Below are 16,862 nucleotides of genomic sequence, written 5' to 3'. Positions count from 1 at the left end.
CAAAAATTGGGGCATAATGTTGCAACTGTACACATTGTTGGTGTGACTGCATTTGGAGTATTATAGGTAGTTCTAGTTGTTTGGCTCTGGAAATTGTATCATTAGGCTGTAAAAGGTGCAGAAAAGATTCACAATGGTCTTATCAGTACTTGTGGGTTGGAGTTATAGAGAGAAGCTGGATAAGATGGGACTTTTTACACTGGAATGCAGGAGGCTGATGGGTGACATAGAAGTATGGAAAATCATGAAGGGCATAGATAAGATGGGTGGTCACAGACGTTTTCAAGTTGGGGGAGTAGAAAACTTGAAAGTTGATTTTAAACACAGTGCTGGAGGAACTTAGGGGGGGGGGGGGGGGGGGGGGGGGGGGGGGGGGGGGGGGGGGGGGGGTCAAGCAGCATATGTGAAGGGAATGACCAGGCAAGATTTTTGGTTGAGCTTCTTTCAGACTGATTGTATATGGAGGAGAAAGCTGGAAAAGAGGACAGATTTAAGGTGGGAGCAGAAAGATTTAAAACTGACTTGAGTGGCAACTTATTAAGCACTGAGTGCTGGGTACATGGAAGGAGTTGCGAAAGGAAGCTGAGGTACAGTTAATGTTTAAGACAATTGGAGAGTTGCATGAATGTTAAAGGTTCAGAGGTATATGGGCCAAATGCAAGCAAATGGGACTGGCTTGGATGGATATTGTGGTCAGCATGCAAAGTTTGGGCTAAAGGGCCTGTTTCCATCAGGTATAACTGATTCTCTATGACCAAGTCGAGGATTAACCATCTACAGCTTTTATATCTCTTCCTTAAACATTTGCAATGCCTGGGCCTATGTATTGAACACAGTGTTTGACGAAAAATGTACTCCATTCACCAAACTTAAGCTATAGGGATGTTCACATTTTGGAATCCAAGAATATGTTGTTTTTACTTCACAAAATGCCAAACGCTGTTGCTTAGCATTGCAACTTTGACTGAAGAGCATGTTACAGTTTATCCATCTCCCAAGGCTGCAGATGTGAAAATGAAGGAGCTGGAAGTTGCATTGTGTGAATACCAAAATCAACCTTCCATTGCTGAAAGTACAGCTTGCCTTCTGGAGGAGTTAGCATGGTTCAAGACAGAAGTTTCAAAAATGTACTCTCAGCTGCAGAATCATCAATTAGAAGCTCTTGCAAGTTCCAGGGGTAAGTGTTGCATCTATTTGGTCTGGAACATCGTGTTGTGCTTGCGTAGACTATTACATGCTGATATGGAAAACCTAATGTTTTTTGCTTAACAACCAAATTCTGGTCCTAGACTCTTGCACTAGTAGAAACTTAGCGTGTAACAGTTATCCAGACCTGCTCCCTATTCTTTTTCTCTCCATTTTTCCTTTCCTTTAGGAATGGCAATGGTGTTAAAGTGTGAGATTTATACACTGTGTTCTTTAAAGCCCACAGTGTTACCCAATATATTGTTCAATAAAATCCTCATTGGATCAATGCAGATTATATCTTCCAAGTAGAAGGCACAAAGTGCTGGAGTAATTCGAAGGGTCAGGTAGCATCTCTGAAGAACATAGGTGACGTTTCGGGTTGGGACCCTTCTTTGAACTCAAGAAGGCGAGTCTGAAGAAGGGTTGTGACTCGAAACCTCACCTATCCATGCTCTGCAAAGATGCTGTCTGACCGCTGGGTTACTCCAGCACTTTATGTCATCTTTTGTAAACCAGCATCTGCAGTTCCTTGTTTCTATATATCTTCCAAGCACCTGGTGTTATAAGGTTTATTCACATTTATGCGTATTATGCTTTGTATATTCATCTGGCTATTGGAAACTAGTAGAGTTCCTTTGTTTTCACTTTGTTTCCAGTTAAGCATTTAAATTTGTTTTTAATTGTATATAATTAGATATTTGGGTCAAGCATTATGCAAGAGAGAACTAAAACATTTTTCTTCAGAGTTGATGAAATATCAGGAATTGTACAAGAGGAAAGTCTTATCTGAAGAACAATCTGCAAAACGACTTGAAGAAAAGGATCAGGTATCACTCCTAATTTGTTTTACGAAAATCTCAGTATTAAATGTTAATACTGTTTAGTTTAGAGATAGTGTGGAATCAGGCCCGGCGGACCTCCGAGTCCGCACTGACCGGCGATCCCCGTACTACCCAACACACACTCGAGACAATTTACACATCCACCAAGCCAATTAACCTACATACCTGTAGGTCTTTGGAGTGTGGGAGGAAACAGATCTCAGAGAAAACCCACATGGTCACAGGAAGAATATACAAACTACGTTTTAAAAACTAATATTAAAACATAATGCTATCTGATCACGAGCTCTATGATCATATATGCATTTCGGATAACACAATAATAGACTATGCATCTGATATCAATAATCTTTCTTCCAAAAGGTGAACAAGACATTAACCAGGCAATTGAAGGACATTTGTACGGTACTGCGTGAGAAAGAGAAAAAAATTCAAGAAAGCGATGAGTTGCAGAGATGTAATGACAGAATTGCAAAGCAGGTACATTTGTAACCCCGCTCGTGACTGGAGAATGATATGTTCATGTTTTTAGCTTACTAAAAAATATGTCTTTTTTTGCCAAGGGTAATAGCATGATGTACTCAAAATGGAGTATTTCTTTCTTTTAAAATATAGATTTTATTTTACTGGAAGATAACTAAACTGGAAAAGTAGAATTCAATGAGAAAGCTTGGACATAAAATGAAATGCAAAGTAGGGCAATTGCAAAACTTGATGATTTTCAAAAGGTGTTTTGCAGAGTGCCATAAAATTAGTCTTTGGATTTTAACCTAAAATAATGTCTGTATGAAAATGCAACTGGCTAAGGACCAGAAAGTAGGCTTGGTGAACAGCTTTTACAGAATGATTTTGCTGAGAGTCAACAAGTATTAGGGTTATCAGGTATCGTGGCTCGACCTGTTTTTATTAGTGTACAATTTGTAAAACAATTCAAATAATGTGAAATTCTGAAATGTAACTAAGTCCGTGATTGACTTCCAAGTACTTTTGTGCTGGCTTGTGACATTGAATAAAGAGGTTTGCAATTATATGCTTTAGTAGGAAGATTGGAGGAGGCAATAGTAACTGATTTGCAATGTTTTGAATATGATGCAGGAGGATAGAGCTGAGAATGTATATGCACAAACCTCAGAAGGCAATATGGAGTTGAGAAGGTTGAGTTGAAATTGTGAAAATCAAAATGGCTTTTATTAAGAGGTAGCATACAGAAACATGGAAGCTAACCAAACTCTTTGTAAAACATTGAAACATACTATTCTGTTTATATCTGGTAATTTGAGGGTTTAGAAGTAATTTACTGATATATTAACAGGAACTAAATTGAGAAACTGGAACAGCTTGGATTTATTCCAAAGACCTTTGAGAGATTTCATAGACGCATGAAAAAGCATGAGATTAAATACTAAAAAAATACCTTAGCAGGTTAGGCAGCATTGGTGGAAAGGTTGAAGATCCTTCATTAGAACTGGACAATCTTAGAAAACACATTTGCAGAAAGGGTAGGGGAGGGCTGTATTGGACAAGGGGAATATCTCGGATGGGGTGAGACCAAGGTTGGTTATAAGATGTCGGTATTGGGGGTTCAGCATATTAAAGCATACGGTATTGGGGGTTCAGTATTGATGTGGATAGAGAACTGGCTGGCAGACAGGAAGCAAAGAGTAGGAGTAAACGGGTCCTTTTCACAATGGCAGGCAGTGACTAGTGGGGTACCACAAGGCTCAGTTCTGGGACCCCAGCTATTTACGATATATATTAATGATTTGGACGAGGGAATTGAATGCAACATCTCCAAGTTTGCGGGTGACACGAAGCTGGGGGGCAGTGTTAGCTGTGAGGAGGATGCTAGGAGGCTGCAAGGTGACTTGGATAGGCTGGGTGAGTGGGCAAATGCATGGCAGATGCAGTATAATGTGGATAAATGTGAGGTTATCCACTTTGGTGGCAAAAACAGGAAAGTAGATTATTATCTGAATGGTGGCCGATTAGGAAAGGGGGAGATGCAACGAGACCTGGGTGTCATGGTACACCAGTCATTAAAAGTAGGCATGCAGGTGCAGCAGGCAGTGAAGAAGGCGAATGGTATGTTAGCATTCATAGCAAAAGGATTTGAGTATAGGAGCAGGGAGGTTCTACTGCAGTTGTACAGGGTCTTGGTGAGACCTCACCTGGAGTATTGCGTACAGTTTTGGTCTCCTAATCTGAGGAAAGACATTCTTGCCATAGAGGGAGTACAGAGAAGGTTCACCAGACTGATTCCTGGGATGTCAGGACTTTCATATGAAGAAAGACTGGATAGACTCGGTTTGTACTCGCTAGAATTTAGAAGATTGAGGGGGGATCTTATAGAAACGTACAAAATTCTTAAGGGGTTGGACAGGCTAGATGTAGGAAGATTGTTCCCGATGTTGGGGAAGTCCAGAACAAGAGGTCACAATTTAAGGATAAAGGGGAAATCTTTTAGGACCGAGATGAGGAAAACTTTTTTCACACAGAGAGTGGTGAATCTGTGGAATTCTCTCCCGCAGAAGGTAGTTGAGGCCAGTTCATTGGCTATATTTAAGAGGGAGTTAGATGTGGCCCTTGTGGCTAAAGGGATCAGGGGGTATGGAGAGAAGGCAGGTACAGGATACTGAGTTGGATGATCAGCCATGATCATATTTAATGGCGGTGCAGGCTCGAAGGGCCGAATGGCCTACTCCTGCACCTATTTTCTATGTTTCTATGTTGAAACTATATGGATGAGGGATTAATAAGTGCAATAGGATTGAGGTAGAGAGAGACAAAAGGGAACATACAAAAGCATGTCAGAACTGTTGCAGAGAATTGAAATCAATATGAGAGAATGGTGGATAAACACAGCTGATTATGCAGTGATTGCAGAAACAGAAATTAAGATCTTATTACAGATGGATAATCTTGCAGCAGAACTGTCAGTTCTGATATGAACAGAATCTGTTATCTGAAATTATAGTTTTTGGGACTGTGTATTAAATTCAACTATGTACCCAGATGAGACATTGGGTGCTGTTCTTCAAACAACATGGAGTCGTTGAGAGAGACAAATGGAAAAGGGCACTGCAGTCCTTTGAGCCTTTATCCACCATCCATTTGCACTAAACAAACATTCCATTTCTATTCTCCCAATATTCCCATCACCTCTCCCAGATTCTACCATTCTTCAATACACGAGGGACACATCACAGTGGCTAACTAACCTACCAATCCGCACTCAAGGGATGTGGGTGGAACTTGGAACTCCAAGGGGGAAAACCTACGCAGTTAAGCGAGACCTTGCAAGCTTCACACAAGCAGTACCTGTGGTTGTGACAGAACATGGGTCTCTGGTGTTATGAGACAGTGGTTCTACCAGCTGCAACACTGTACCACTAAGTATCACCATATATGTGGCATATCATATCGGCATGGGCAGGTTGTGGTGAAGGGCCCGTTTCTATGCTGTACGACCTTATGACAATAACTATCACCATATCAAATTTTCGATCTCCTGTCCCCTGCCCTATCTATCCCTCCTTGCAATTTAGAACTAACTTGTTTTCTCATTTTCCCCAGTTCTGATAAAATATCTTCAGCCTGAACTCTGTTTTTCTCACCATAGATGCTGTCTGAACTGTTGAGTGCTTCCAGCATTTACTATTTTTATTTCAGATTTCCAGCAGATTAGACAGATTTTTAAATTTTTTGAAAAAGTGTTTTGAGTAAATAAAAAGGTAATTTAAGAACTAGGATTGGCTTGTTGAAGACTTTTTTTTTTAAACAGTAGATTATCGTGGGGGAATGGACTGCTGAAGGGGTATGAAAGCAGATTCCACCACAATAATTGAAAGAGAATTAGTTAAAATATTCAGAGGGTAAAACTAAATCTGTTGTAAGTGATGTGGAACTAACTGCTAGGCTCTGAAAAATCACAGGCTTGTTGGAGCAAAGATCCTTTTATGCCTATTTTCTATGTTGACAGATTAAACATTGTGTACATTCGGGCAGTTTATTTAACTTAATTAGATAAATGTGCATAACATGCTGATCCCCTAATGAGAATAAGCTGTTAAAAGTTACTAGTAACCAGAGGCTGGACTGTTGATCTTGCTATGGCAATGGGGGAAATTGTTCAAATGTCTTAAAAAGCTTCTTATTGTAAAAGGCTGGTATCAATAACCGTATCCATGATATACAAAAGGCTTGTCTGGTTTTAAAAAAGTGCTGCTCTTCCTTGGTCTGGCCTGCATCTCTCCAGCATTGACTCCTACATGCCCTCTGCAATGGCCTGCCATGCCAATCGGTTCAGGGAGTAAATGAGGACACACGTCAGCTGCCAAAAGCCACATCCTGTGAATAAATAATGAAAAGAACTCTGTGCAAAAGTAAATATAATTAATGTTTTAAAATTTAAGTACAGCATGATGAGAGTAAGGGATACAGCATTTGTGAATTCAACAGTCAAGACCATGTAATGATATTTTCAGTGTGTCAATGGTCAGGGCAATATAAAGTCCATTTCATTTAGTTGTAGGCAGATAAAATTCCAGTAACGTCCCCTTTGATGCTCAGTAACTTCAACTCTGGCTAGTTGGATAGTGCAGTTGATGGGTAAATTGTGTAGCCTCTGGATGTAACATAATAGGATCACTCAGTCCACATCTGTTAACTTCAGGAATTGTGTACTTAACAACACCAATTTTGTTGAGGTGCCGCAGTTAATAATCCCAATTAAATTGTATGATTTTCTTAGGTATTTTTGACTATTTGTATATTTTAACCTCGTTTGAAATATTATGTGTCATCCAAATAGTTTAAAGGATTTTTTTTTTTTAATGGATCTGATTAACAGGCTGAGTGATTACATATAATGCCAAGAGGCTATTCTGCATCATTATAGAATTGTTCATGTACCTTAAAATTTTAATGGAAATGTTTCTTTTAAGGAAAAAGTGCTTAAAGATGTTAACAAAGAACATGTTGACAAAATCGGTCATCTGCAAAATATGGTTTCAAAACTCCAGCACGAGCTAGCGCTCTCCACAAAGCTATCAAATGCTGAAAAACCACTGCAAATGAAAAAAAAACTGTTTTCAAATTTAACTGGATCCAAACTTGCCATTGGCTCTCCTTCAAAACCCAGTTTGTTTAAAACCAGGGATCTGACTCCTCGACTCAAAGCTAAAATGAATGCAGTGTCTGGCAAACTAGCATCTCTACCGAGTCATGCTAATAAATAATTAATCGTTAATTTGTGTTCTGTTTAATTATACATGTCCTTTTAATACCCAATCTTATTTGAAACATAAGCAAATAAAACAAACTTTTATTAAATGACAGTCTCTAGCTTTTACTATTTTATAACGTTTCGTAATACTGAAGCATGCCATGTGAATAGGAAGGCTTCAAGGTCATTTGAGGACAGAAGCAGCAGTTAATAAACAAAAAGGAAATTAAAAATGATCTATAAAGACCAATAAAAATGTACCTATTGAATGCTTAAAGATTAAATGAATATTAGCCTTTACCTTAGAGATACAATGCAGAAACAAGTCCTTCGGCCCACCGAGTCTGCGCCGACCAGCAATCGCCCTGTACTCTAGCACTAACCTACACACAAGGAACAATTTATAATTTTACCAAAGCCAATTAATGTACAGACCTGTATGTCTTTGGAGTGTGAAAACCAGAGCACCCAAAGGAAACACATGCAGTCGCAGGGAGAATGTACAAACTCCGTAGAGACGCACCCATAGTCTGGATTCAACCCAGTTCTCTGGCGCTGTAAGGCAGCAACTTGACCGCTATGCTGCCCACATGTACAGTATGTGCATATACTCTTCAGCAAAATGCCAATTTATTTGGGAGGAAGATTAGATCAGTGAGTAGCAAAACCTCATATTTTGCTTGGGCAGCTTACAACCCAGTGGTATGAATATTGAAGGTAGACAAAAGTGCTGGAGAAACTCAGCGGGTGAATATTGATTTCTATAACTTCAGGTAATCCTTGCAGCCCTTCTCTCTCCATCCCTCCCCCACCCTAGTCAAACAGGCTTCATAGTTGTGTTGTTGAGTCTCATTGTCTGTAACTTGTTTTCACCTAGCCCCTAATTAACAGTGTTTCCTTTGCCATCGTTATTTTTTTTGCATTTCTTTCATTCATTTCTTTTGTATCTCTCTATATCACCATCTACATCCATGGTTCTCTTTCCCCTGACTCAATTTAAAGAAGGGTATCAACCTGAAATGTCACCTATTTATTTCTCCAAAGATACTGTCTGACCCGTTGAGTTACTCTAGTTTATTGTCTATCTTTGGTTTGGTTTAACATGACATAGACAACATCATGCACTTACATGCAGTTTCTGACTTACTCGTACAAAAAACACTTGCAGTTATGTGGAAATCTGCAATAGACTTGACATGTTGGAAAACTTTTTTCTCTACACTGCTCCTGGTGAACTTGCTCGAGGTGTACAGTAGCAGTAAGTAACCAGTCATCAAAAACAAAAGCAGCAGTTGCTGGGAATCTGAAATAAAACAAAAAAACACTAAGATAGGGACCTTGTTGAGGACAATGGTTAGGTATGGTTAGGTAGTATCTATGGAAAGAGAAGCAGTTAACATTTTGGGTCTGGGACTTGCTAAGGTTTTCCAATATGTTCTATTTTTACTTCAGATGTTCCAGTGACTACAGTTTTTTTTTCTTTTGCCATTGAGTTCAGTTTTGGAATACAAGATGGAAATAGGCCCCTCAGCCCACAGAGTCCACACTGATCATTAGAGTTCATGTTCACACTAGTGATAGAACATATATCCATACAGCACAAGAATAGACCCATTGGCCCACAATGTCTGTGCTGAACATGATGCCAAGACCAACCTAATTTGCCTGCACATAATTAATTTCCCTGCCTATCCATGTGCCTATCTAAAAGTCTCTCGCACGTGGTGATCATAGTTGCCTCCACTGTACATTCCAAGCCCCTCTGTGTAATTAAAAAAAAAAAAACCTTTCCCTGCACATTTCCTTTAAACTTTACTCCTCTCCGCTTGCAGCCATGTCCTCTAGTATTTGGTATTTCCATCCTGGGGAATAGGTTTTGACTATCCCTATGTCTGCCTCTCATAATTTTATATACTTCCCTCTGCATCTCTGGTGTTCCAGAAAAAAAAAACCCAATCTGTCCAACCTCTCCATGTAGCTAATACCCCCCTAAACCAGGCATCATTCTGGTAAAACTCCTGTGCACCCTTTCCAAAGCCTCCATATCCTTCTTGTAATGGAGGTGACCAGAACTGCACCCAATACTAAACTGCTGCCTAACCAAAGTCCTATAAAGCTGTATCATGACTTCCTGACTCTTGTACTCAATACTCTGTCCAATGAAGGCAAGCTTGCTATATGCCATGTTTGCCACTCACTCTACTTGTGTGGTCATGTTCAGGGAGGAGTGAACTTAGACCCCAAGATCCCTCTGTGCATCAAAGCTGTTTAAATCCCATGCCATTAATTATATATTTTCCCCATGCATTGCACCTCCCAAAATGCAACACCTTGTACTTGTTCGGATTAAACTCCATCTGCCATTCCTCTGCCCATTTCTGTAGCTGATCTATAATTGCAGTTCTATCCTATCCCACTTTTGCATTCATTCCCTTCACTTGGGGCAATTTACACAGGCAAATTAACCTACAAACTTGCATATCCTTGGGATGTGGAAGGAAACCCAAACAGTCACAGGGAGAACGTGCAAACACCACGCAGATGGCTCCCGAGGTCCAGGTCTCTGCCAGTTGTGCCACTATGCTGCCCATTCATTGCCACTTCTCTTCCAGAGGCCCAAACTGAAGTTCTCCTTTGCTCTCGGGTAGGATTTTGCCAGTCCTTTTTGATTTCTTCACTCTCAGTAATTACTCTTTCCATCATAATCTTTGGTCATTGATAACTTGTTTCCCTTTTTCAGGTGTTGATAAAGGGTCCTGGATCTGAAGCATTAACTATTTTTTTTCCACAGACGCTTTAACTATCTCCTCTGGCAACTTGTTCTATACTCCTACCACCTATTGAGTGAAAAGGTTGTCCCTTGGTTTTCTATTAATTTTTGCCCCTCTCACCTTAAACCTATGCCCTCTGGTCCCATATAAAAGACTGTGCATTTACCCAATCTGTTTTCCTCATGATTTTATACATCTCCATAAAATCATCCCTCAGCCACCTGTACTCCTAAGAATAAAGTCCTAGCTTGCCCATCCTTTTCCTATAGCTGAAACCCTTGAGACTTGGCAACACCCTTGTAAATTATTTCTGCATTATTTTCAGCGTAATGGCATCCTTCTCAATAGCAGGGTGACCAAAACTCAGTACTTGGTCTGAAGAAGGGTCTCGACCCAAGCTCAGTCGGAGGAAGGGCCTTGACCTGAAACGTCACCAGTGGCTTCATCATGCTGATGTTTTGGGGAGAAATGTTGGGCAGCACTGAAGTGGGGAGGCTGTCCGATTTTTGAATAAATATTACAGAATTTAACTAAACATCCATGCATTTGATTTGAAGTTCGGAGCCCAGAGTTTAGAGCACGTTACTTGGCTGTTGCGAAGACCATTAGCAGAGGTGAGGGGTGCTCCAGTTTGTTCTGCCTCATTCTCATTGATGTTCAGCAGGCCCGAACTCTAGGTAAGGCATGGGCCCTTTAGGTAAAACAGTAGCAGACTTTAACGATGGCATAAATTATGTCTGTCGAGCTTTGTTCGTTCATTGACATTGGTCACCGAATCATACAGCACGGTAACTGGCCCTTCAGCCTAACTCGTCCAAGCAAACCAAAATGGCCCATTTGCCTGCATTTGGTTCATATCCCTGTAAAACTCCTATCCATGTACCTGTCCAAAACTATTTTAAATGTTGCCTCAGCTGCCTCCTCTGGCAGCACATTCCATTGCTCACCATACATCCAGTACCCATTGTGAAATGCACCCTGTAGATAGAGAACACATACAAACTCTTGGATACAGGAATAAGATTACACAAAATACCAATTTTGTTGTTTGGATTTCCAATGAAATTCTGTTTCCCAGAAAAAATCCCTAATGTCATGCCATTGAACTTCTTGGCCGCAATTTCAAACCGGAGACCTTTCCTCCACCAGAGGGCAGCAGTCTCTGCTGTGTGTTTTTCACGTGAGGAATGCCTGATAATATTTGATGCTTTCCCACACATCACTAGGGGGTGCGATATTCACAGTTATCCTCAAACAGCACGTGTAGAAATATTGGGCAAGATAGACAATAGGTGCAGGGGTAGGCCATTCGGCCCTTCGAGCCATTGCAACCATTCAATGTGATCATGGCTGATCATCCACAATCAGTACCCCATTCCTGCCTTCTCCCCATATTCCTTGACTCCGCTATCTTTAAGATCCCTATCTATCTCTCTCTTGAAAGTATCCAGAGAACCGGCCTCCACCGTCCTCTGAGGCACAGAATTCCACACTCACAACTCTTTGTGTGAAAAAGTGTTTCCTCATCTCCATTTTAAATGGCTTACCCCTTATTCTTAAAACAGTGGCCCCTGGTTCTGAACTCCCCCAACATCGGGAACATGTTTCCTGCCTCTAGCGTGTCCAAACCCTTAATAATCTTATATGTTTCAATGAGATTCCCTCTCATCCTTCTAAATTCCATAGTATACAAGGCCAGCCACTCCATTCTCTCAGCATATGACAGTCCCACCATCCTGGGAATTAACCTTGTAAACCTACGCTGCAGTCTCCCAATAGCAATAATGTCCTTCCTCAAATTAGGGGACCAAAACTGCACACAATACTCCAAGTGTGGTCTCACTAGGGCCCTATACCACTGCACAGAAGGACCGCTTTGCTCCTATACTCAACTCCTCTTGTTATGAAGGCCAAAATGCCATTCACTTTCTTCACTGCCTGCTGTACCTGCATGCTTACTTTCATTATCTGATGAACGAGGACCCCCCCCCAGATCCTGTTGCACTACCCCTTTTCCCAATTTGACACCATTTAGATAATAATCTGACCCCCTGTTTTTGCTACCAAAGTGGATAACCTCACATTTATCCACATTAAACTGCATCTGCCCACTCACCCAACCTGTCCAAGTCACCCTGCATTCTCATAGCATCCTCCTCACAGTTCACACTGCCATCCAGCTTTGTGTCATCTGCAAATTTACTAATGTTACTTTGAATCCCTTCATCTAAATCATTGATGTATATTGTAAATAGCTGCGGTCCCAGCACCGAGCCTTGCGGTACCCCACTAGTCACTGCCTGCCATTCTGAAAGGGACCCGTTAATCCCTAATCTTTGTTTCCTGTCGGCCAACTAATTTTCTATCCATGTCAGCACTCTGCTCCCAATACCACGTGCCCTAATTTTGACCACTAATCTCCTAGGTGGGACCTTATCAAATGCTTTCTGAAAGTCCAGGTACACTGCATCCACTGGCTCTCCCTTGTCCTTTATCCTAGTTACATCCTCAAAAAATTCCAGAAAATTAGTCAAGCATGATTTCCCCTTAGTAAATCCATGCTAACTCGGACCGATCCTGTTACTATCCAAATGTGCCGCTATTTCATATTTTATGATTGACTCCAGCATCTTCCCCACCACCGATGTCAGGCTAACTGGTCTATAATTCCCTGTTTTCTCTCACCCGCCTTTCTTAAAGTGGGATAACCTTAGCCACCCTCCAATCCACAGGAACTGATCCTGAATCTATCGAACATTGGAAAATTATCATCAATGCGTCCATGATTTCTAGAGCCATTTCCTGACGTACCCTGGGATGCAGATCATCAGGCTCTGGGGGTTTATCAGCCTTCAGTCTACCCAACACCATTTCCTGCCTAATGTAGATTTCCTTCAGTTCCTCCGTCAACCCAGATCCTCTGGCCACTAGTACATCAGGAAGATTGTTTGTGTCCTCCTTAGTGCCTGTTCAACCTATCTGCCATTTCCTTGTTCCCCATAATTAATTCACCTTTTTCAGTCTTCAACGGTCCAACTTTGGTCTTAACTATTTTTTTCCTCTTCACATACCTAAAGAAGCTTTTACTATCCTCCTTTATATTCTTGGCTAGCTTACCTTCGTACCTCATCTTTTCTCCCCGTATTGCCTTTTTAGTTTTCTGCTGTTGCTCTTTAAATATTACCCAATCCTCTTGCTTCCCGCTCATCTTTGCTACATTGTACTTCTCTTTTATTTTTATACTGTCACTGACGTCCCTTGTCAGCCACGGTCGCCCCTCAGTCAGTCGGATCAGTTCATCCACTAGAATTGCCACTGAAAAATGTAAATACCTTGGAGTTTATGCGACTAGAAAATATACCTCTCTATTCCAAGCAAATTTTCCACCATTAATTACTAAATTAAATGCCCTTATTCAATTTTGGAAAACACTTCCTATTTCCCTTACAGGTAGAGTAAATGCTATAAAGATGATTTTCCTTCCACAACTCCTCTACCTATTTCAATCAATACCGATTTATCTCCCTAAAAGCTTTTTTAAGAAACTTGGCTGTGATTACAAATTTTATCTAGGATTATAAAACTCATAGAATTCATAAATGACATTTATATAAACCTAAAGAAAACGGTGGGCTGGCTCTCTCCAATTTTCTTTTCTATTACTGGGCAACTAATATTAAAAATTTAATCTACTGGTTGGATGATACATGTCAACAAGTAAACTGGTCAAAAATGGCGAGGGAAGATTGTTCGCCTTTCAATATAGGCGCGATTTTTCTTTCTCCAATACATCTGAATAAATCAACCTATGAGAAAAATCCGATAATTCATCGCAACCTACGAATTTGGAAACAGTTGAAATCAACTCTCAAATTGAGAAATTTCTCTCTCCTTTTACCAATCGCCAATAATCCCTCGTTTAAACCGTCTACTTTAGATAAGGCATTTGCACAATGGGAAAACTCAGGAATTAAAATGCTGGGAGATCTTTATGAGAAGGGGATCTTCCTCTCGTTTCAAGAATTACAGGATAATATCATTTGAAAGCTAGTAATTTTTTTAGATATCTTCAAATCAAGACTATGTGAAAACACACATGCAAGACTGTCATTCTATGGGCCCTGATATATTAGACGAATGCATGAATAGAAAAGCGGATACAAGTAAGTTAATATCCTATATTTACAATACCCTTTTAACTGCACATATCCCACCTTCTGAAATGATTATGCGAGCATGGGAAGATAAATTGGGCTTACCTATCTCCCCCGACGGTTCTCAAGAGGGCGTACCTGTTTTCATTAGGCACAGCCACCTGGGTCTCCTGCATTCCACGGTTACCACCCTTTCTCTTAGTCACACACCTTCGTTCTTCCCGTATCCTTGGCGTGACAACCTCACTGTAGATCTTGTCCAGGAAACTCTCGTTTTCCCGGATGGTCCTGAGGTCATCCAGTGCTTCTCCAGTGCCCCAATACGGTCCTTCAGGAGCTGAACCTGGACACACTTGCCACAGTTGTAGCAGCCAGAGGCTCCATCCGTGTCCCTGGCCTCCCACATCCTGCAAGTTCACACTGCCTCATCTTACCCGTAATGTGTTCACCATGTCCCGTCCTCTCCAGCTTTTGCATGGTCTCCTCTCTTCAGCCTCCATGCCGAAGACTCTTGAGCCAAAAAACTCACACTTTTCTCACAAGGCACTTCCCTCGACAAGGTGTTCCCCGACAGCAAGCCTTGCTTATATTGGCTGATAAATTGCCCAATAAACCAATAACCAATAAATCATTTTGCGGATTGCTTACCTTACAGCCAATCACTGAACTCCCTCCTGCTGCTCCCGAGCTTGAAGGAATGTGTTCCTAGCTGGTCACGCCCGTTTTTTAAACTAACCGCTCCTGAAATGGAGCGAGAGAAACTCCCAAGAGCTTACCTTACAGCCAATCACCGAACTCCCTCCTGCAAATGCAATGGCAAAGATGCCATTGAATTTATTGTGGGAATTACAATTTGCTTTCTATTTTGCTTTGGTTTTGACAATTTAGTTTAATTTGGAGCTACAGAGTGGAACTGGGTCCTTCTGCCCACCAAATCAATGCCTACCATCAATTACCCTCTCACACTAGTATATGTTATCCCCCTTTCTCATCCACTCACTGAACGTTTTTGGACATTTTGTTTGCAGAGTCTATTAACGATAAACCTGGGCATTTTTCTGTGTGGGATAAAACCAGAGCGCCCGGAAGAAACCCGTGCGGTCTCAGGAAGAATGTTCAAACTCCACGTAGACAACTCCCAACCACACTTTGTGTAAAACAAAAACTTACATCGTACATTTTCTTCTCACACCTTAAAACAATGCCCTCTACTATATGACAGTTCCACCCTGGGAAAATAAAATTCAGACTATCAACCTTATTTCTGGTTCTCATAATTTTATATACAGTGCATTCAGAAAGTATTCAGACCCCTTCACTTTTACCATATTTTGTTATGTAACAAACAGCCTTATTTTAAAATTAATTACATTTTTTTTTATCATCAAACTACATACAATATGAAGAAGCAAAAACAGGTGTTTAGAAATATTTGCAAATTAATTAAAAATAAATAACTGAAATATCACATTCAGACCCTTTGCTATGACACTCAAAATTGAGCTTAGGTTCATCCTGTTTCCATTGATTATCCTTGTGATGTTTCTACATCTTGATTGGAGTCCACCAGTGGTAAATTAAATTGATTGAACATGATTTTGAAAGGCACACACCTGTCTATATAAGGTCCCACAGTTGACAGTGTATGTCAGAGCAAAAACCAAGCCATGAAGACGAAGGAATTGTCCATAGATCTCTGAGACAGGATTGTGTCGAGGCACAGATCTAGGGAACGGTATAAAACAATTTCTGCAGCATTGCAGGCCCCGAAGAGCACAGTGGCCTCCGTCATTCTTAAATGGAAGAAATTAGGAACCACTTCATAGAGCTGGCCACCCGGCCAAACTGAGCAATCGGGGGAGAAGCGCCTTGGTCAGGGAGGTGACCAAAAACCGGTGGTTACTCTGACAGAGCTCCAGAGTTTCTCTGTGGAGATGGGAGAACCTTCCAGAAGGACAACTATATCTGCAGCACTCCACCAATCAGGCCGTTATGGTAGAGTGGCCAGACGGAAGCCACTCCTCAGTAAAAGGCACATGACAGCCCGCTTGGAGTTTGCTAAAAGGTACCTAAAGAACTCTCATTCCAAGAGAAACAAGATTTTCTGGTCTGATGAAACCAAGATTGAACTCTTTGACCTGGATGCCAAGTGTCACATCTGGAGGCAACCAGGCATCGCTCATCACCTGGCCAATACCATACCTACGGTGAAGCATAGTGGTGGCAGCATCATGCTGTGCGGATGTTTTTCAATGGCAGGAACTGGGAGACTAGTCAGGTTCAAGGGAAAGACGAACAGAGCAAAGTAGAGAGATCCTTGATGAAAACCTGCTCCAGAGCGTTCTGGACCTCAGACTGGGGCGCAGGTTCACCTTCCAACAGGACAACGGCCCTAAGCACACAGCCAAGACAACGCAGGAGTGGCTTTGTGACAAGTTTGTGAATGTTCTTGAGTGGCCCAGCCAGAGCCAGATCTTCCCCAGATCTGTGTCTCGACACAGATTGGTACCCAATCGAACATCTCTGGAGGGACCTGAAAATAGCTCAGCGTTGATGCTCCCCATCCAACGTGACAGAGCTTGAGAGGATCTGCAGAGAAGAATGCAATTACACAAATACAGGTCTACCAAGCTTGTAGCGTCATACCCAAGAAGACTTGAGGCTGTAATCGCTGCCAAAGGTG

General features: G+C 41.3%; 1 protein-coding gene across 1 annotated transcript; it reads left to right on the top strand.

Moving 5' to 3' along the window:
• Window positions 1-1,014: 1,014 nt before the first annotated feature.
• LOC116972269 lies at window positions 1,015-7,559 on the top strand. The gene is made up of 4 exons (XM_033019746.1): window positions 1,015-1,177; window positions 1,933-2,015; window positions 2,394-2,510; window positions 6,974-7,559. The coding sequence occupies exons 1-4, from the start codon at window positions 1,015-1,017 to the stop codon at window positions 7,265-7,267; spliced, it is 657 nt and encodes a 218-aa protein (XP_032875637.1). The 3' UTR covers window positions 7,268-7,559.
• The last annotated feature ends 9,303 nt before the right edge of the window (window positions 7,560-16,862 follow it).

The sequence above is a fragment of the Amblyraja radiata genome, chromosome 4, assembly GCF_010909765.2.
Source record: "Amblyraja radiata isolate CabotCenter1 chromosome 4, sAmbRad1.1.pri, whole genome shotgun sequence".
NCBI classification, from domain to species: Eukaryota; Metazoa; Chordata; class Chondrichthyes; order Rajiformes; family Rajidae; genus Amblyraja; species Amblyraja radiata.
Note: the sequence above shows the minus strand (reverse complement) of the source record. Positions and strands in the feature narration are given on the sequence as shown.